The sequence below is a fragment of the Pagrus major genome, chromosome 16 (genome assembly GCF_040436345.1).
Source record: "Pagrus major chromosome 16, Pma_NU_1.0".
Classification (NCBI taxonomy): domain Eukaryota; kingdom Metazoa; phylum Chordata; class Actinopteri; order Spariformes; family Sparidae; genus Pagrus; species Pagrus major.
Genome location: NC_133230.1, coordinates 19,095,270 through 19,116,678, shown reverse-complemented (window position 1 = coordinate 19,116,678; position 21,409 = coordinate 19,095,270). Strand labels below are relative to the sequence as shown.

Genomic DNA, 21,409 nt, shown 5'->3' with positions numbered 1-21,409 from the left:
TTGCACCTGCACCTGTGCCCTGGTCCACACCTACACACAGGTGTCAGGATGTGACACACACACACAGACAGAGAAAGAGAGATAGCAGAGAGGGAGGGGGAAAAACGAGAGCGGGGTGAATCACACTACTGCGGTCGACCAAAAAGCTTTTTCTAGATATCATCTCTCTGTTTTGGAGAGCAACGATGAGTGTGATTTTCATTTTTAAATAACATTCAGGTAAATCTGTTGGTACAGCACACAATGCTCATTCAGTAATCGCTCACTTCTCTATTATATATGATTACATGCTGTGTAATAAGACTATTACACATAATTATGTGTTGGTGGGGAGTGGAGCGAGTGTTTAAGCAAAGTGTGTATCATATTGCATACATGAGTGCCTCAAGTGTCTCACTCTGCGATAAATGACTGTGTCACAGTGACTCATACACAGTTGTCCCTCATTGGTATGTCCCCTTTCGAATGGGACAGGAAAGGGGCAAATAATCTAAACAGTGGTTTATCTTTTAAGATATATATAGCTGCAGGGGCTGACACATGCATGCATGAACAGGCTGACACAAACAAAAAATGAACACAAGATTGAAGGCGATATGTTTTATTATTTCCACAGTGAGACGTTAAGAAAATAAAAGGCAGAGTTCAGCCTGTTTGACTGAGGTAAATTCATTCACATCAGTTATTTAAAGTAATATGATTACATTAAAGTTGCTGGTATTATTGTGTTATAAAAGGAAGACAGAGTTTAAAGTTTTCATATGGTTTCTTAGCTAAAATATATCACATCAAAGTGTAGGTATTAAAAACCTTCTGCTGGAGGTTTACTCTGTTGTTTTTTGAGAAATATTGCCACCTTATGGCAGCTAACAGTCACTGCAGCCTAACAAACTGCTACAATTGCACTATAAATCAAATTTTAATTCTAATGTTCTCATCATTTCTATTTATTTATTTCATGTGTTGTATTTTAAATTATGTTTTAATGCCTTATGTAAAGCACTTTTGAGTTTTTCAGTGAAGACACAACATTCACTTAACTCCCTGAGGCTTGAATAAAAGAAAATAAAAGCTTTAGGACAGAAAATGAGAAGATAACAGCTTTCAGAAGGTCTCTAACCCTTCTCTTTCTCACCACACTTCCCTCACAGCTCATCCTTCCCTGCTCCAATGGGACAAGAGACGCCGGTGCCTTTGAGGCCGCAGTAGCCTTTCGGTACCTTCTTCAGGTACTGCTGGTGGTAGTCCTCAGCGTAGTAAAACTGCTGCAACTCAAGGATCTCTGTAGTGATGGTAGCAAGGCCTTTTTTATCCAGCTCCTAGAGACAAAACCAAACGTAACCCACAATAGTTAATGCACAGATAGGGTTATTCATAAAGAGAAGACAAGCAGCAGAAAAATAACACGCCTGCTTTTGTCAGATAATTTAGGTAGTTCAGCTGAAATTAAAAATCGTATTTTTAAGATCTCATTTTTAAACCTATATTTCCTATGGATATCACACACAATGTAATAACTATGTTTACATTAGTGTTGTTATGACACTGGATTTTCTAACTTTGATACATTACAAAAATATTGATATTAAATGTGTAATATAAAATAAAAAAAACAATTTATTTTGTGCATGAATCAGGTTTCCTGGGTGACTCTTTTCTTTCAATACGAACCATCATTAAGTATAGAAAGTATTTTCTCTTTTTCATAAGAGAAAATGGTCTCAAGACCAAGGCCGCTCTTGAGTACTACAACACTACTTGTTGGTTTATGTACAGGACAAAGCACACAGCTGACCTTAAAAGCTTAGTGTTGCAAACTTCAGTAAAAAAAATTAGATGTGCTGTTTACATGTCCAAAGAATGCTGAATAAAATTGACATATCCCAAATGTCTTAATCGGAAAATCCCACATTTGGAAGGATGGAATATTGTTACATTCTGAATAATTGTGGGATATTGGTGTGCATGTAAACGTAGTCCATGATCATAAATTGTGACATTTTGCAATTGACCTACAGCAGCATTGGTGAAGGTTAAACAGATGCTAGCATGCAGCATCTTCACGTGTTCAGATTGCGTCTCCACAAGAGTCACGTAAAAAAAATTCAGCACTACTTTCTCCCTTTTCTCCAACTCCCTTAAAAGAACACACCCCTTAAATAGTTATTTTATTCAGTAGTGTATTGGCTGTGAACTCTCAATACCTCTCGCTAATACAGTAAAGAGTTTCTGCTCCTCGATGAGAAAGGCAGGGTGATTGAATGACAGAAGAAAGGAGCATCTTTCTTCTTTGTGTAGTGCAGCTTGCCTCTGTGGCTCTCTCTGTGGGACAGAGCATCAAAGAGTATCCGCTCTCTTTGAGAACTCCTTAAGACACTTTCATACTTACACTTTTCTAAACACCTTGAGAGAAGGCTTCAAACGCACTAAAGAAGCACCCCTCGTTCACATAGACACACATACACACACTAAAACACTGCTGACAGATCTATCAAATACCTGCTGCGCTGAGTGGTTTTCTCTATCTAATAATACAAGCACTCAGCCCTCTGTAGATCAGTGCTCCTGAGAGCTGACAAAACAACAAGTTCGAGGTGCGCCGGGCCTGTCTGTGGGCAACAAGTGGATTTTGCATGTAGCACGCTACACCTCAGAACAGTGTGCAGCAACGAGGAGCTTTGCTTTACGGGGGCGTCAATTGGCAGCGTTCAGCAAGCGCCACGAAACAGAAGCTGAATGCATGGAATCCTGACTCAAACGGTTCTGATCAGGTTCTGCATACAGTATGTCCCGTCTCTATGCATGAAGCTGTCATGGATACTGTTGGAGAAGATTTAATTCTTCTTCAGGTGAAAGAAGTTCAAAATTGTCTGTTAAAATTCGTGGCATAAATGTCTTATTAAACAAAAGACAGCTGCTTCATCTGCTTCTCCAAAGTTGAAATGTAATACCCTCCATGTTCCTAAGACACAGCTATCATTCTAATCCTCGGACATGGCAATGTACATTTCAGAGGAGACAAAGCTGCTATGATCAATATTTTTATGTATTCAAGAGCTTCAATTATGTGTAATAAATTATCACCCAACACTTCAGTCCTTTTCAGCAGGCTTGAGCTCATTGGGTCATGAGCTCATTGTTTTTATTAATCCACATGTTCCCTGTCTGATGGGTTAGCTGCTTTAACAAGCCATATACATACTAGAAATCTTTTCATCATACTGTAACAAAGTTGAAAAAAAAGTATGGAAACTATTATTTCTGCGAGGGCGGAACAAGTTCCAGTCGGCATTTTTAGGTCATTTGCAATCTTGAGGAAGAGGAAAACTATGTTTGTAAAAAGACTCAGCGCTAAGCCATTCGTGAGAACATCAAACTAATCCTTAAAACAGATATCCCATTCTCTCTGAGTTTATTTGTCTTGGGTGATATCGTCACCACTCACTGTGCCTCGGGCAGACTGCGTCCTCACATGCCTCACGCTTAGAAGAAAACTTGTAGTTGGGGAATGGAAGGCTGCCATTCTTAACACAAGCAAGCGTGTGGTTTACTCGTCTTGGTATGGCTGCAGCAGACGGAGGCCAGCACAGTGGCTCAAACCCCCACCTGCCTGTTTGTCACACAGAATCACCTGTTTTTGATATTCATTATTGTTTTGTTTCATTCTGTTTGTCTATATTAGTTCCTGATAGTGATGATGGTTGTCTAGGTTAACAGTTTTTCACCCATGTCCATGTGTTGGTTAGTTTGTCAGCAGGATTACACAAAAACTACAAAATAGTTTTCCACAAAACTTGGATGGAGAATGGGTCCAAGACCAGAATAGACCCCATCAACTTCTGGTGCGGACACTGATAAACAGACCATGTTTATTTTTTCTCACTTTCCTTATCCTTGAGAAATAGGGTGTGTTTTTGACATTTTCTTTCTTTCTCAGGGAATAATGCATGGATCTTTATCCAGGTATATTTAGGGGTCTGGAATCCAACAATCTGGATATAACATGTTTACGTATGTTTTATTTGACATTGGTTGAGGCTCGATTGAATTAAAGGGCACTGTTGGCCTTGGTGGAGCTATACAGTACTGAGTGCCATTCCAGTTTTCATTGTCTGCTTACACATTTTTTATAACAATGTTTTAACAATTTCTTGTCCCTTCCCGTTTATTCCCTTTTATGTGAGTATCAGCTGTCTTTCTGTTTTTGTCAAAAAAGAAAGAAAAAATAATACAAACTAATTTATAAGAGGGAATAATGTCAGTGAAGGGCAGCAGGGTAGTGTATAAGTTTGTCCACATGGAGGCAGTGTGGTACTGGCTGTGTGTGTGTGTGTGTGTGTGTGTGTGTGTGTGTGTGTATGTGTGTGTGTCTGAGTGTGTGCTGGAGGTGATGCAGTGGAGTCAGTAAATCAAAGCTCTGCGCCCCACAGAGAGGCTGAGGCAGCAGCTGACCTCCAAGTCCTCAGTGGCTGCCGCTACAATGTGAGGGCTCCAATCTCCCTGCAGGAAGGACCCAACATCCACAAACAAACACTACAGCGCAAGAGAACACCAACCTCTCCAGCATGGACATAGTTACCTTTTTAATGCACAGTGTGCGCTGTCTGACATAGGAAAGCCCATTCTTCCTATCCAGCAGCATTGTAAATCAGCCGACACAAGCATGGAGCTTTGTACATCATGGCCTAATTAATCAGTCATCATCACGAACCACTGTAGTAGCAAAGCCTCCGGGGCAGAGGACGCTTCATGTGAGGAGAACACAATGTCCAAGAAAAGGTCTGCTATTCTGGGCAAACATACACCCCCGCCCTGACATCCCTGCATGACTACCTCGCTCTCCATCCAGCCCTCTACAGCAGTCACAACACGGCGGCCATTTTAGATCTATAAATCAGAATGCATGGCGTCACGCCACTGTGTATAACCTTATGTGGCTTCACTCTCTCTCTCTCTCTCTCTCTCTCACACACTGCAGCAGCAGCGGAGGAATGGAGGGAAGAATGTGGAAGGTAAAAACGCCAAAGATGGAGGAGGGAAAATTCGAGAGAGGAAGAGAGAACCAGCTGTCCTCAAGTTGAGCATTTTGATGCTGACGTTTAAATGATGGCCGCACAGAGAAAGGGAGAGAGAGAGAGAGAGAGAGAGAGAGAGAGAGAGATATGTGTTCATTTGCGTTTCTGTATGCAAATTTGATGTATGTGTGAGCATTTGTGGAGGATATGTCAGGTGTAGCCCAGAAATGTGTGTGAGATTTGTGTGACGGTGGAGGACGAAAATCAAGTCACACAGCCACGTTATGGGGACTCACCTCCCATTTGTCAAAGTGGGTTCCCACAAGATAAACCTTTAAATTTTAGTGTTAGGACTTATTTTTGGTTAGGGTGGGAAGGTGAGGCATGTCCCGCTTATGGTTAATGTTAGGTTGAATCGCCAGGGGATGAATGTAAGTCAATGCAATGTCCTCATAAGTGACAAAACCGTGGTCTGTGTGTGTGTGTCAAGGGCTGAGCTCACTCAGCCCAGTCAGCCCTTCCTTTCTTCACGCCTGTCGGAAAGACTCCCCTGTCAAAGACATGGCTGAACGGGTGCATCTCTCTCTCTCTCTCTCTCTCTCCTGACTCTCTCAATCTCCCTCCATTGCCGATTCTCTCTCTCTGTCTCTCTCTCCCATGTGAGCACAGACCACCGCTTCGTGCTACCAAGTCCTCCCTGCTCTCCAGCCAAGCGAGAGAGCCCCTCTCGCCATCACCATCGCCAGAGAGACGGCCCCGGGACACAAATAGGACGTGACACCCCGAGAGAGGGTGGAGGTGGAGGAGGAAAAAGGGGAGGAGAGGGAGGAGGAAAATGTACTCGTTCCTCTCTTCCTACCCCACTGTCTTGTCTCTGTTTTTTTTTTTTTTTTTTTCCCTCAGAAGGCCTACGGCTGCAGAGTGGTGGGGAAGAGGCGCGCCTTGACATAGAGTTTGTGACACCCGATGACTCATGGTGAAGACATTTGAAGAGGGATATGACCTCAATTCGGTGATTTATGTAACATCCCTTAGTCCACTCCTGTTGCTGGTGTGTCGTTACAATTTCTCTGACTACTCACCTCTATCGTTTTATTCATTTTTTTCTTGGTGTCCACATCTGTCTTGATCTAAAAAAAATTGTCCATTACCATAATTAAATTCAGCAGTGCCAAAGCATGTTTTACATTTTTTATAAATATTTAGCAATGGTGCAATAAGTACTGATTAAATGTTATTTTACTTTTTCAAATTGCAATGCCTTAATGTAAATTTATTGCATTACTAGCATTAAGTCCTGCATTCATAATTTTTCTTGTGCAGAAGTACAAAAGTACTCTTCATGGAGAGTAAAAGTACTCGTCAGGCAGCTGAATGATGCCTGTGAAGGTGTCCTGTCACTGGATTATTATGGATTATCATTATTGATGTGTAACTGTGTGAAGCAGCATTTAATGTTGTGTCTGGTCTAGATGATTATTTTAACTACTTTATAATACTGATGGGCATTTTAATTTATTATATTGCATGAGATCTAATAAGCTGATCTTATGTTTTGTATGTAAAATATAGATTTTTAATTGATGACCACAGCTATCAAAAATGTAGTTAAATACAAGATTTCCTGTGAAATGTAGAATTCAAATAAAAAAATATTTCAGTAAAGAACAAGTTATCTTAAAGTTGCACTTAGTACTTAAAAATGATCAACTTTTGATTACAGTAAATCAAAATGTAAAGAAAAAATATGAATATTTTGATCTCATTCGCTAAGATCTCAAACCGATGCAACACTGACTGCAGCCATGCACCTCAACGCCGGGGCGCAAAAAGCCCTTCAACATCTCAAAAATTGAAATGCACTTTGAGGACTGCAGAAAGCAAAGCCGCTCTGCCGTGCCATGCTGGTAACAGATAGACTGCGACTCTGCCTGAAAACACACAAAGTAGCCTGACATGATACTTATCGACTAGTCCGCGGCACCACGCTTGCCCTCAATGACCTCGGGGAGAGAGACACGGAGCGGGATTGAAGGAGAGAGATGGACAGGGACACGGAGATGGTGCAGAGACACGCACGGAGAGATGGAGTGACGGAAAGAAAGAGAGCGAGGGAGATTAAAAAACAATAATGTGAAAGAAAGAGTTGTAGGTTATGCTTCCTGTTTCTGTGATGTTTTGTAAAATGCCATGTATGTTAAACATTCACGCACATCACTGCGTCTATGTGTGTATTCCCTCTGTGCATGTGAGGATGAAGAGGATTTTTTTTTTCCCATCTGCCCTTCCCTGCCCCTGTTCATCTCTCTTTCTCTTCCTCAGCGCGGGTCAGGCATCCATTTTAGCTGGGCTCTAATCTTCAGCGAGCGCTCCTACATTTTGTGAGCGAGGAAGCCAACACTCCTACATTTTGAGAGGGAGAGAGGAGGCATACACTTCAGTCTCGGAGCGAGGCGGTGTGTGCTCCTACGTTGTTGTTTTTTTTGTTTTTTTTCCAGGGCAGACAACAAGTAGCTCAACATCTAAAGAGCGAAAAACGCACAAGATCATCCCTGTGCTCTTGTGAAAAGCGATCGCCTAATAAACATTTCAGCTGCATCGCGCTCGACAAATACCTCACTGAGGGATATGCATTTACCTCCCGGCAATTAAAACTTATGCGTGCACAATGAACAATTTTCTATCAACTGTTATATCTTAGCCGATATTGTGTTGTGGCGACACCACAAAGCAAAAACACTGTAAGGTTTTCATGTAGAGCACAGTAAAATGTGAGGGCTGGGGGACAGTTGGAAGGGTAAATCTGACTTTTGAAGACTTTCCAAAATGAGAGATGTGAGCTCCTGTGACACACTGTGCCCCGTTTTAACAACCCTCGAGCTTCTCCTCAAGACTTCTAGCCCCAAACGATCCTCCTTTTTTTTTTCCACCATCATCCGAACCCCTGTGCACCCCCCCCCTCCCCCGCTTCCCCCTTTCAAGCTCATTAAGTTAGGATGCCTTATCAGAGGGCACACTCACCCCTCCAAGGCCCTGCACACATGCATGCGCGCGTACACATGCAATATTCGAGCTGGCTTGATAAAACCTATTGTTCATACATGCGCACACACACACACACACACACACACGCGCACACACACACACACACACACACACACACACACCCTCTCTCTCTCTCTCTCACACACACACACGTATATATATATAGAACCCTCGTTCTTCCATTTTTCTCTCCAAACCCTAACCCATGTCTAACCCACCCCCATCACCAACCAGCACTCTCCTCCTAATCAACTCTTCCCATCCCTTCTCTCTCTCACCCTCCACTCACCCCCCTCACCCAGCTCTGGGGAGACACATTTTAGCAGAGAGGGAGGGATAGAGAGAAAGAGAGAAGGGGAAAAGAGAGAGAGAGAGAGAGAGAGAAACGGGGGGAGACAGAGGGAGAGAAAGAGATGCACTCCTCCTCTCTGCTCTGCTGCCACAGCGGCTTGGCTACAGAAGCCTTTGATGTTCTGCAAATTTCAAATTTCATTATAGAGAACCCCCTTCTCCCTTCCCCCTCCCTCTCCTCCCCCTCTTTGCTCTCGCGCTTAAACAAGCTTTTCTGCCTCACTCTCCTCACACCCCCCCACCTCCCTCCCCCAATGCTGAAGTTAAGAAACTGAAAGCCCTGCAGAAGAGACTCTTCGTATGGGTTAATTATTCATTGGGCTGTGCGTGTATGAGCCAAATGTATGTCTGTGTGTGTGTGTGTGTGTGTGTGTGTGTGTGTGTGTGTGTCTGTACGTACATGCAAGTGTGTGTGAGTCATGGGCTGGCAGTGGGGTGGAATCTGGATTTTGTGATGCCTGTCTTATCTCTGATCGTCTTAGATCGCCTCCACCCACTCCCTCTTGTCACTCTACCGAACATGCAGCCACTTCCCCCTGATAGAGAGCGTTGGCCTTTTAGGATAAAACACGTGCTCAAACACAACCTTGCGCACACGGACACACACAGCAAGCCCCTTCCTCTGTAGAGATGCCATTTTCAAGCCATGCGTTCTTGAGACTCAGCATCAATGCGGCAAGGCAACCATTTCAGGGGCAGGAAGCTGCCATTTTGGTTCAGAGCGTGTCAGCTGCTTTGAGAAGCTACGTGTCCCAGTGGCCCTCAGATGAAACTGGGGTGCCACTGAAGTGGTTGACAGATCGGTAGTGTCAGCAGCGTTGGTGGGGAGAGAGAAGGGGTGAATCAGAAAGCGGCGGAGTGCTGTTTCTCCTCTGAATGTTGGTAAATGGGTGTGTTTTGTGAGTGCCTGCTGTAAACTGGGTTAGGATTTAAGCCTTTGCCCTGTATGGAGGTGACAAGAAGGTAATTCTTTATATAATGGCTGTCTCTGCACTGTAATATAACCCTAACCCATTGAACCTTTGGCTATTTTTGCTTGGTTTTCCCCTCAGTTTACTCACAGGTTTGTGGAAAGTAGTCATCACATGTCTCAGTTAGGCATGCCATATAATAGGGCTACACAATATATCGTTTTCGCTGCATGCAGGATGTGCAATGTCAAATAAGGCACATTAATTAACACTTCCCACTACAACTTTTTGCTGGTTAATACAAAAGCAAAACTAGCACAGTTCTCATTCTCTCAAGAGACGTCTGTCTAATATTACATAATTTAGTCCGATTTAAGGGTTCTTGGATACCACAATCATTCTTGATAAAATGATCAAACAAAGCAGGGCCTGCTTTGGTTATTTGATAAAATGCAGATTGAATGATTAATTATCTACCAGCTATTTCAAGTCATACTGCAATATGTTTTACAGGAAACCAAAATATATGTCAGTTTTCCAATATCGTGGAGCCCTCCCAAATATTGTTATTTTCAGGAAAGGTCTTCTCATAGATGCCACCACTTGGGACATCAGCCGTACCATGCATATACTAGGACACTTAAAACTTCTCACAAAATTGTGATTTTTGGGTGGTTTTGCTTGAATGTCCAGATACTTTCAACACAAAGCATACATATGTGTACCGCATGAATTGACAGACAGAGAAAAATTGTACCCCGGATTTAAGAACATATAGAAAGGGCATTGTTAGCTTTATTATGCCAAAAGAGTTATTGAAAACACAACGGCAAGCAAATTGGCATATATATTGTCAGACATGAAAACTTATTTTTACAAAACATAATGCAGTAAAAGATGCTTGGGGTAATTTATAATTATTCCCAGTGAGGTTTACCGTTTCAGTGCACTCATTTTCTAATTTCCATTTGTATAAATATGAATATATATACAGTATCAACATATTCTGGCCTACATTTTTCATCAAGCTTTGGGTGATGCGTGTTGAAGTCTGTGCGTTCCTCTCCCTGTTTCTTTAATTGACAAACCTTATATGTTAAACTCCTCATCCCACTTTCCTGTTTAGCTGGGGTCTGTGTTTGTGTGTGTGTGTGTGTGTGTGTGATTGTGTGTGTGTGTGTGTGTGTGTGTGTGTGTGTGTGTGTGTGTGTGTGTGTGATTGTGTGGGGTCACTGTCAGTTGATAGCCTGTCACGGCCCTGTGATCTGATTGCCTGCCTCTTTTTCTTTTCCTGCCTTTCCTCCACCCCACCCTTTCCCCACTTTCCTGGTCCCAGCTGTTACTCTGCTCTCACCTCTGACCCCAGCCCAAGGCCAAGGTTGGGAGGTTGTTGCCGTGGCAACAGGGCATCCCTGTGGCCCTTGACTGGTGACCCCGGGAGCCCCAAGTTACCATGACGATCGTAATTTGCTCCCCTCTGCCCCCTGCCAGCTCGTCCATGAATACCATTTAAGAGAAGGACCAAAGGATATAGGGATCAACGGATAGATGGACTAATGGATGGATGGACGGACAGATGGATGGAAGAACAAAAGGGCGACGCGTGTGCCACTGAAAGGACGAGCTTTAGAAATTAGTTTTGATGACCTATCGACCCCCAAGAGGGTGTCACCGATTGGATGTAGATGAGAATCAACTTAACAGAGGTGGCTTTGCTTACCTAAAGAGCATCAAACTCTTAAGAGGTCACCACTCCAGAGATTGGCTTTTAATTGTTATTCAAATAACTGGGACAACTCCAAACTACAACTCAACTCTGCCTAACGGCCAAAAATGCTTTTTGAAATGAAGACAAAATTAAGTTTTTTTATTCTGATCATTTTGACATGATACAATGATCAAAAACACAAAGTATATTACTGAAAGTTGCAGCAAAACTGTGTTCTTTTAACAGGAATGATGTGTGTGAAGATTTGGTAATGCGTCATATGTTACGCTTTGACAATGAACAGTAAAATACAAAAAATGGTTACCGTTATTTGCATCATTTAACATTTTTTCATCAGATGGGACTGTGACTACCTTACTTCACACTAGAAGTGGGGGAAAGACTGATTCCTAGATGTAGCACAATCGCTCTGGAAAGATTATATCTCGATTGAAAAAAGTAGCTAATCAGAAATTTAAAAAACCCAGTTCTTCACGTTATGAACCTGTAACAATTTTGTACGTTCCTTACAGCTGAACCACTTGGATGGTTTAAGAGTAACAGACATAAACATGTGTGTCATGCTTACATTCTAGGCTAGGCTACATCTTGAGTTTAGGTGAGTTTGAGCAAAGATAATGGAAGCAAATTAATCTTTTTTATTATGGATTATGGATCATTAAAAATATGCAATGTTTGTGTGTAAAAATCAAAATTTTGATGCATCGAGATGCATCGATAATAGTTTTATAAATGCATCATAGCCTTCTGAATCAGAATCATATTGAATCCTAGCAATTCCCACCCCTACTTCACACATAGTTTGGTTATATATACACCGTGTTAGGTTAAATGATATATTGAAACCTTTTCATGTGTGTGCTGGTATAATACCTGCTGGTAGACCACTTTGCTCTTCAATGCCAGCTCCTGCTGAGCGGGGCTGGATGTGTAAATGGCTGAACGATACTGAGTACCGCGGTCATTGTGCTGCTTCATACCTGCATAAACACACACACAAAGGGAAAATAAGACACCCCACAAACAAGCATAAGTACCACAATCGCCACAGACATCATTTACATGTAAAAAGGTTTTCACAATTATGTCATCATCCAGCATCTTGAATCCATGAAGCCAAATGAATTCAAAGATCACAGTAGATTTGGGCTTTCATTAGGGAGGCCTGCGGTGTGTAGGTGTACGGGCTCATGTAGGTGGGTGCGTTTTCTTCGTCTTTGTCCTCTATGTGGCACTGTCGAAATTTTCATCAGCTTTACGTCAGTGTGTTTGGAGGAGGCCCAGGACTACTGTACCTTGATTAGGAGGCTAAACAGCTGCCATCATTTCTATGCTTTTTAGAGGCTACAATCCTGAGCAGCTCTGGCATCCATGGACCACGCCATCGCTGTTTTCATGTCTTATTCTCTCCCACTCAGCTATTGTTTCTTCTTTTTACTGGGGAGCATCATTCTTCTCATCTATTGTTCTAAATCCTTGTCTTTCTTAATCTTTGCCCTTCTGTTGGGGCGAGTGTCATGTGTGTGCTTTTCTCTATGTCTGTCGCAGCTTTGCCTTTAAGCCTGCAGACAGCGACAGTGGCTTAATTCATTTGAACAACAGATTATTCGTCAGTGATTTTCTGATCAAAATGAAGGGGCAAAGGCGATATTGATGGATGAGCTGATTCTGGAGTACTCTTGTATGCAGAGTCTTGATCATGTAACAGTTTTACTGTATTTGTATTTTGTTGCTTGTCCATTTCTTCCCCTTTTTTGACTCTTCAGCATCTAAATTCTCCACTTTATCCACCAGGTTGTTGCTTACTTTGTCTGTCTGCTGTTTTCTGCTCAGGTGATCACAACACATGGTCAACTGATCCATTGCGAAAATAAATTGTTGATTAGAGCAGCTTGAAAAAAGTAAAACAGTGCATCTCTTACTTGCAATGTGTGGTAAAATGTAGACGACAATTCACAATGTTTTATATCATGTCAAACATCATACTGTACTGTACACCTGTTAATATCTCATGCACTGCTTTTCTATTTATACTGAGGAAGATAACTGATTTTTAAAATAAATATGCAGACAAGCCGGAGCCACAAGTTGCGAGCATCTCCCTGACACAGTGATCTGCATAACGTGTTCTCTTTAGATTAAATGTTACCTTACATCATAAAGTGTCACAACCTATCTGCGACACAGTCTGTTCAGACATAATGGCTATAAGTATTCATCTGGTCCTCGTTCAAATCAGAGCAGACAAGCAGACGTTGGCTGCTCTCCGACACACACTGAATGCCTCTGAGCATTTGCTTCACTGAAATTTTCATCAACACCACGAAATGCTTCAGTTGTTCAAATATGATACAAAAACAGCGTGTTGTGGACACACTACTGAACAAAATGTGTGCATATCATTAGTCTCTGTTCAGTGCAGAGCTTATGACCTTTAATATCTTTTCTATCAAAAATGCAATACATTTTAATATGAAAATCTTCCACAGCAGCCAAAATGAAAGCTAACGAATATGTCTGTCACCTGAAAGTGACTGGCACATTTAGCTTCAGACAGAAAACAAAGAGTGTGTCCCTCCTTGTAGATACATTTAAGTACTTTACACACCGCAATCTCTGTCACTTCCTCCATTTTTAACCTCTCATACAACTTTTCCACCTCCATTGGTGGTCCTTCAACAGTTCTTAGCGTGAATATAAACAAGACTGAGTCTACAGCCATGCTAGTGGCCCTGTGAAGCTGCACTTAAACACAGCGGCGCCTGGCGCTAAATGTCAACATGCTCACGAATGAGACAATCACAAGTTGTCACTTGTCCTTTTAGATTTGGTTGCCAAGATTAAAGAAAGCGGATCATCTCCAATATGAGACTCTCAGAGGTGAGAGCAAAAAAGGGCAGAGGAGAGTGTTGATAGCTGCTGATCGCCACAACTCATGTTGAGACCTTGATGGGCCCCCTTATTACCTCCACCAAGGAGGTAATGTTTCCCTGTGTCTGTTTATTTGTTGTTTGTTGGTTTGGTTAATGGCAATCCATCCACTAGTTGTTATTAATATTTCAGTTTGAACCAAACCATTTCCATCCCTGAAGCCATGTCACTAGAGTAGCGAAAAAACAATGAAGATTTCATATTCTGCTACATCATCAACATTTATTTCCTAATTCCTTTTTCTTTCCATCTATTTGTCTTCATTTTACCAAACCACAATTAAAGCCACTCGCTCATTTGTCTCCTCTGCCTCTGCATCCACCTCTACCCTCACCCTCTTTCTCTCCATCTCTGCAGTGCTGGATGTCGGCCATCTTGCCCCCAGCGCTGTTGTTCAGTGACGAAGCTAATGGTGGACCCTCCGTCAAAGGCCACCAAGCCACTCTGCCATTGGCTGTCCACCAGAGCCTTTACTCTGATTGGCTGGCTGGCAGGGGTCTTGTAGCTTTGCCGTTTCCTCTGACCTTCCCTGCTGACCCCGAGGTCCTGACCAGCCCAACCACACAGACACAGCTTGCATATACATGGACAAGATCATGTATGGATAAAATATGCACATCAATTATGAAAGGAATTAATAAAACATATATGATATAAAAATAATGTATCATGAAATTTCTGGTTGGACTGCTGTAATTTGATTAAAACAAAGAATCAATTTTCTTTTCTTTATTTTTTACCTTACTACAAAAGTAGATGTTTAATATGTCATGTAAAAAAGAAAAGAGAAGGATAAAGGCTTTTCATCACAAAGAAGTGGTTGATGATACGGAATATCAGAGAAAAGTCAAGAGACAAAAAACCCTTGAGTGGTACTCGCTGCTTCCAACACAAAGACAATTAAGATTCATCACATCTTCAGAGATCCCTCCACCATCTGAAGAGGAGCTACTCCCCAATCAAAATACTAACGCCATCCAAAACATCGGCCTCGGTTTCAACTATATCAAGTCCAAATTCATCCCCATAAGCATTCAATCCTCAAAGAACTACAACAGCAACAAATACCACCCAAAAAAACTTCAATTCCCCCCCCCGCCTCCGCCGTCTCTCTCTTGCTCTCTCCATTTTTAACAGCCCCCTTCGTTATTTTCTCCATCCATCAAAGGCGGCAGTAATTATTAATGAGAGCCTCCCTGTTCTCTCTGCATTATGCATGAGAGCCTTGCCTCTGAAAGCAGAGGGTAATGGGGGGTGGACAGAAGGGGAGGGGCTACGGGTCATACACGCGCGCACACACACATACGCACACTGCCTCTCAGAGTCACTGACCTACACCCACGAAGCCAAAAATATTAATTAATTGCTCCCCCCTTGTATCAGTAAATTTAAAAGTAGCCCTTTAAAAACAAATGGGAGACAAAATTAGACAAAGTGGGAGGGTGGTGGGGTTTGTCAGGTCTCGGAGGGAGTAGCTACTCTCTTCTGCACACTTTCTTGCACAAACCTGCGTACACAAACGTACAGGCATATACTTTTTGGGCATGTTGTGCTGAAACCCGCTGAGATTTCTTGCAAGTCAGTAAAATCTCTTCTAGCGTTTACCCTTGCACGAAAAAAAAGAAAAAATGGCACCACTCAGCTTGTCCCTGCTGGCTGTTGGGGATAAAAGCCTGCTATTTTTCCCACTTCCAACTTCACCTTCAGTCTTTCCTTCTGCAAATCGTGCTCATTCACCTTTTGTCTTTTGCTGTTCCCTTATTCCCCTATCTCACTCATTTCCTTCCAACTTCCATTCCTTGTTCTCTCTAACCACATGAGCACATGCTTCATGTATGTGTGCATACGTACGGTCGCGGGGTAGTGATGCACAAAGTGTAGAAAGAGTAAAGGATCTGTACTGATGCATGTCCCACTTTAAACGCGTCCCTTTATTCCTGCTCCTCTACAGAACCGGTGGCCTGACCTGAGCTTATCCCTCCCTGGCATCTTTTTACAAAACAATCCTTCATCCGTTAACAACCGTAAGAGCTGAGATTAGCCTCACCTCTCCACCTCTTCATGTACTGTCCCAGCTCTATATCAGCTCTCTCACTCCCTCTGCGTTTGAGGAGGGCACTCAGAAAGATGTAAAACAGGGGAAAATTTCAAATGATGCTCAAAAAAACACAACCATTTAATTGCAGAGACGAAAGAATAAACATTTCAGCAGTCGAGCTATTGTCAGTGTCCGCAATCAAGAAATGTTTTTGCATAATTGGTGACTTTTTGCATCCTTCTGAGCACGGAGGAAAAGCAACTGAAGTGAATTCAGAATTATTGCACTTGGCAGTGCGTACCAATTAGACTGCAGCAGAGTGAGTGCTAATGAACAATCTAATGTAGCTTAGTTTTTCTCCCTCTTTTACTTCTTTCATACTCCCTATGTGCATTTCCCCCTGCACTGCCACACAATGCAATACTTGTTTCACCCACTTTGGGTTTAGAGAGAGAACCCTAACCCTCTCCCCAAGCTGAAACCTCAGCTGGGATTATTTGGTGTTTTTCACTCTGATGTTGTCTGACCAACTATCATTATTTCTACTATTCTGTCAAAAAGAGTGCACTACAAATAAAAAAAGAAGTGTAATGCCAGATAACTGCAGTCTTCCCTGTGTGTGTGTGAGTGTGTGAGAGTGTGTGTGTGTGTGTGTGTGTGTGTGAGAGATAGTACTCAGGGTTGTGCCGTGCCCCGCGGTCCCGTTACGACTGTGTGCGTGCCAGCAGAGCCCTCTCCTCCTCTCCCCTCTCAGCTGCTATTTTTGCCCTGTTCTTATGTAAGCCGCTCCTGACGCGCTGGAGACAGAGGCAGAGTACGGAGTTGGGATGGTGAGAGCATCCCCAGCGGACACACATACACTCGCCTGCACGTGCAAACACACACACACACACACACACACACAGAATATATAGGGGGGTGAATGTGACATATGCAAACATACAGAGCAGAAGAGAAAGTGATGTTCTGCTTGCTGTCAGATGGTGACGCTACACATACGGAGGCAAACCTTAAACCAACAACAGAGCTGTGTGCGCCCTGGCAACAGCACTGTTGTCAGGGCACATGTGCATGTCTGTATGTATACAGTATATACATATATGTGACTCTAAGGTGTACAGGCACATCACGTAGGTTTCTGCAGTAACTATCATCATCTCTTTTAAAAATCTGTTTTATCTCCCCCCTTAGCTTCTATTTTATCTTCTCTATTGGAGCAGTGCTCTCTAACATGATCACTTCATGGTTCTGGGCATGCTGTCAGAGCACTGTGATTCTGGCCCTTGCGCTGTTTATTTTTAGCAGCATCTAAATCTAACAAGTAGAGCTTGTTCTCCTGTTGTACTCAAAACAGGCCGGATGAGAGCTTAAGTTAAATTCCACGTATTTAAATCTGTGATATCATATGATAATGTTTGGTCATGACAATAAGAAAAGCCACCGCTTCAACTGTATTTCAGTTAGTGTTCAAGTCAGCAGTTTCAACAAAAATGATGGAAATACATTTTGACCATTTTTTATCATAACCTTCCCACAACTAACACACAGCTTCGGGAACAGAGACATAACCTCTAAACTTTCTATCCAGAGTCAGTTCCCTGTAGAAAAATGTATCTGCAAGAAAGTATCAATTTATTTAATTTTTAAGAATTTTCTAGGATGAAAATCAAGGCTAAGATCAACCCAGTCATGAACTCATCAATCATAAAAGCAAACACTTAATTTCATGAACTCTGGTTGTTATTGTTGTGGTGTTTTCATGTTCTGAAATCTTGGTTGTGTTGTTGATGTATAAGCAATTATGATTTGTCTTATCAATGTTCTGTGTTAATTTTCTTAACACGGTTCTGTTTTTTCTTAACAGAGATGTTGTCTCTGTCTTCGGACCAGGGACTACAGATGTAAATGAGCTGATAGCCAGCTCTGGTACAGATAAGAAGCTGTGCACCGTCCCCGTCACATAAACAAATAAATAAATAAATACATTTTTCAAAGGTTGCTTCATCTTATTTCAGAGCAAAAATCATTTAATACAGTTCATATGAGTTTGTGTGATGTCAACTCAATATTCTAACACTCAAACGACAATTTGACAACCTGAAATTAACGGCGCAAATATCAAGGCTCTGTGTGCATTTTAGTGTCCGTGTGTCTTATTTGGTGTCATTATTATGCAAACACTGATGCTGAGGTGTCTGTCTCTAATCAACAATCAAAGCTCAGACTGGAATCTAATGGGGTTTTTTTGTTTTTTGTCTGTCTCTCACTCCTCACTACCTCTTCCACTCCTCCTTTTCCATTTTATTTCTCCCATATATTTTTTGAATATCATGAGAAATTTGAAAACAAAAGCAAAGACCTTTAAGTTATAAAACATATAACTTCAGCATAATCAAGTGGACAAATAACTCAACCCCCACAGTGCACGCACGTGCCGCACTCTCCATAAATTAGGACCGTCACTCAGTGTGAGGGTGTAATAACTGACACCTGGTAATGAGCATGCCATTCTCAGCCAACCGGTGGAGAGGTAAGGGGTTGGGCTAGAAGTGTGGGGGTGGCAGAGGTCACAGGTCAGGGGTCAAGGTCACCTCCTGTGGGGTTTGCCTTTAGATGGCTGGGGCATCCCTAAATTGAGGGATGTGGTGACACAGGAGGACATGGGGGTACCCCAACGGGGAATTGGCGTGTGTCGCAGCCAGCTGGGGTGAAGATATTATATAAAAGGAATATTCATGCTCATCTTAATTGTCAGAAAGTAACTGCCACCAGCGTGACTTGGCAGATGGAAGACAGCTTGATTTATATCAATTTTTTTGATCTGACCCTATCCATGTGTGTGTGATACGTGATAAGCCCTTTTTTATCCTCTATGTGACAAAATATTTTGGAGTATATGCAGCAACTACACAATGCAGCTTACAAAAATAACAAAACAAACATTTTTTGAAATGCATTTACTTATTTACTGGACCTGTAATGTATCCTTTTTCTACCGTGACTCCACCAACGTCTACCTAGAAGGGTGAGCGTACGCGTACGTGCAGACGTTATCAAATGAGGACAGCCGCCTCGGCCATCTTAGCTGTGCATTGGTGTTTTAGTGTCTATCGACATACGCCTGCGATGTCTGTTCACTGACGCAGCATCAGCAGCCCACACCATAAATACTGCATGGCCTAAAAAAAATAGAATGGAGGGAACAAGGGAAGAGGAAGGAAAGGAGAGGAAAAGAGATGAGGAGGAAACAAAGAGGAGGGGAAAAGCCTCGGTTGTTAAGATGAAGGGCGGCGGAGGGGGGTGGAGGAGGGGAACGGAGGAAGAGATGGGAGAATGGTGAAGGGGGTGGGGGAGGATGAGGAGCAGAGAGGAGAGAGTGACTAAGAGATAAAAGTGGAGTGAGTGGATGCGAGTGTGTTTGTGTGATGAGCGGATGGCCTCGGGGAGCGGTCGACTCACTGCGCTGCTCTGCGGATGTGCTGACGGGCTCCAGGCCGTTTGCTCACTCACTCGCCCCTCCACTCTGCGCGCTGCAAAGAGGACAGGGGCGGGGGTGCAGGTGAGACGAATGGTGGGTGAGGGGGGTACAGGAGGAGAGCGGGAAACTGGGAGAAGACGTGGAAAAATGGATTGTGGGAAAGAACTGAAGGATGGAAGAGAAGGGAGGCATAACACCGAAAAAGGAAGAAGAGGAACAGACGTGACCTAATGCTTGAAAAGGTTAAGGAGCAAAAAGTTTGGTAACGGTGGCGAGTATGGAAGGGCACGGTAAAATGGAGGGATGAGTTTAAAGGTTGGCAGGGTGGCCAGAAAAGATGCTTCGATCCTCCACTGGGAGCTATGGGAACAAGGGGTATGGGGAGTTAAACAGGGCCTATGTTCTGTAATAAGGAAGTATCCAATAAACCAACTGCCATGCCATTGGTGCAGTTGTGTGCACCCTGCATGTGCACAGTACGTGTGTGTGTATGTTCTGCCTATTCGTGTGTACGCACAAATGGAGTAAAGCTGTCTATGAGTAGGCATAATGAGCACTTGTGCATAATGTGAAGTGAACAGTATGCTTGTGTATGGAAATGTGAAACAATTGATGTGCAGTGTGTGAAAGAACAGCGAGATGTGTGTGATCATTCCAAATACATCAAATCATGTTTTCAACCTCGATGATGAAGCAGAACTGCTGTTGCCCTCCGACGTGCAGATGTCACTTTGACTGTTGAGCGTTCATGTGTGCTCGAGTGTGTTTCCACACACACACGCATGTGAAGGTATGTTACAGTTAACGCAGACATAAGAAACTTATAATTTGGGCGCGTGTTGAATGGGGGGGTCTTTATGCAACATCCCAGGGAAGCCGGCAGATTGAGACTAGTGTTGCTGAATATGGAAAGAGGGCACACAGCAAAGGCTGCTGGGAGTTTCTGATTGGCTGCTAATGTTGCTATCCAGGCTGGGATTGGTGGAGCAGACGCAGCCCGACATCACGTTGTCGGGACTAAACCCTTTTGAACTGAGGCAAAGCAGAGAGGCACAGATCTCAAAACACATACACACACACACACACACACATGTGCATACACACTTGCAGATACACACCCACATACACGCATTAAAAGGAAGCATTGCATGCAGCTGAATATGCATCTGCACATGATACTTCCACATGCACTCCAACATAGTGTGTGTATATAAACCAGGATCCGCTCTGTGTTGATCGTGTCAGGAGAAAACGGAATTCATAATGTTCCTGGGCTCGTCTCCATATATGATGATCTCTAGTGAATCTTCGCAGTTGAAAGGGAAAAGAGCGAACTTCCTTAATTTCTCCATTCTCTTTTAAGCCCAGCTCTAAGGTGGACAGAATAAATTGGAGCTTAAGCATGCGTGAAGGCACAGCCAGCGGGCCCCTTTCCACCACTCCACGCCACATTTGTCAAATCAGAGGAATTTCTTCTACACGTGAACCCAGAATCAAGAGAAGAGAGAGAAGCGACAGGGCTTCACATTTAAGTCATGCACAACGAGCAACACTCCAAGGCAAAGAAAATGTATATTCGAGTTTGTGGTTATTTGGGAATATGTCGCCTGGTCCTAACTGTGACAAAAAGTAAAAAAACAAATAGCGGAGTGCATAGTCAATAAGCTGCATGCTATTAATAAAACATGAGATGAGACAAGGCAGTGAGTCAGGGGAAATGCATGACTACTCTTTTGGCCTCACTGCCTTTGCCCCTTGGCGTGTCGGCTCGACTCTGCTTGTGCCTTTGCCCGTAGTAAGATGTGTCTCCGCCATTGGCTACGATGAACAGGAGAGGAATCTCATCCGATTGGGATGACGTGGTTCTCAGATGAACCTCAATGCAAATAGTTTCTTCTTCTGCTGCCTCTT

At 42.9% G+C, this 21,409-nt stretch overlaps 1 protein-coding gene across 1 annotated transcript in view; it reads right to left on the bottom strand.

Moving 5' to 3' along the window:
* Positions 1 to 585: 585 nt before the first annotated feature.
* Positions 586 to 21,409, bottom strand: part of msrab (methionine sulfoxide reductase Ab) — a 33,428-nt gene continuing 12,604 nt past the window's right edge. The window contains exons 5-6 of the mRNA XM_073484018.1: positions 11,925 to 12,031; positions 586 to 1,319 (exon numbers count right to left, since the gene is read on the bottom strand). Coding sequence (XP_073340119.1) covers positions 1,146 to 1,319; positions 11,925 to 12,031 — 281 coding nt within the window. The 3' untranslated portion in view covers positions 586 to 1,145. The remainder of the gene's footprint in view (positions 1,320 to 11,924; positions 12,032 to 21,409) is intronic.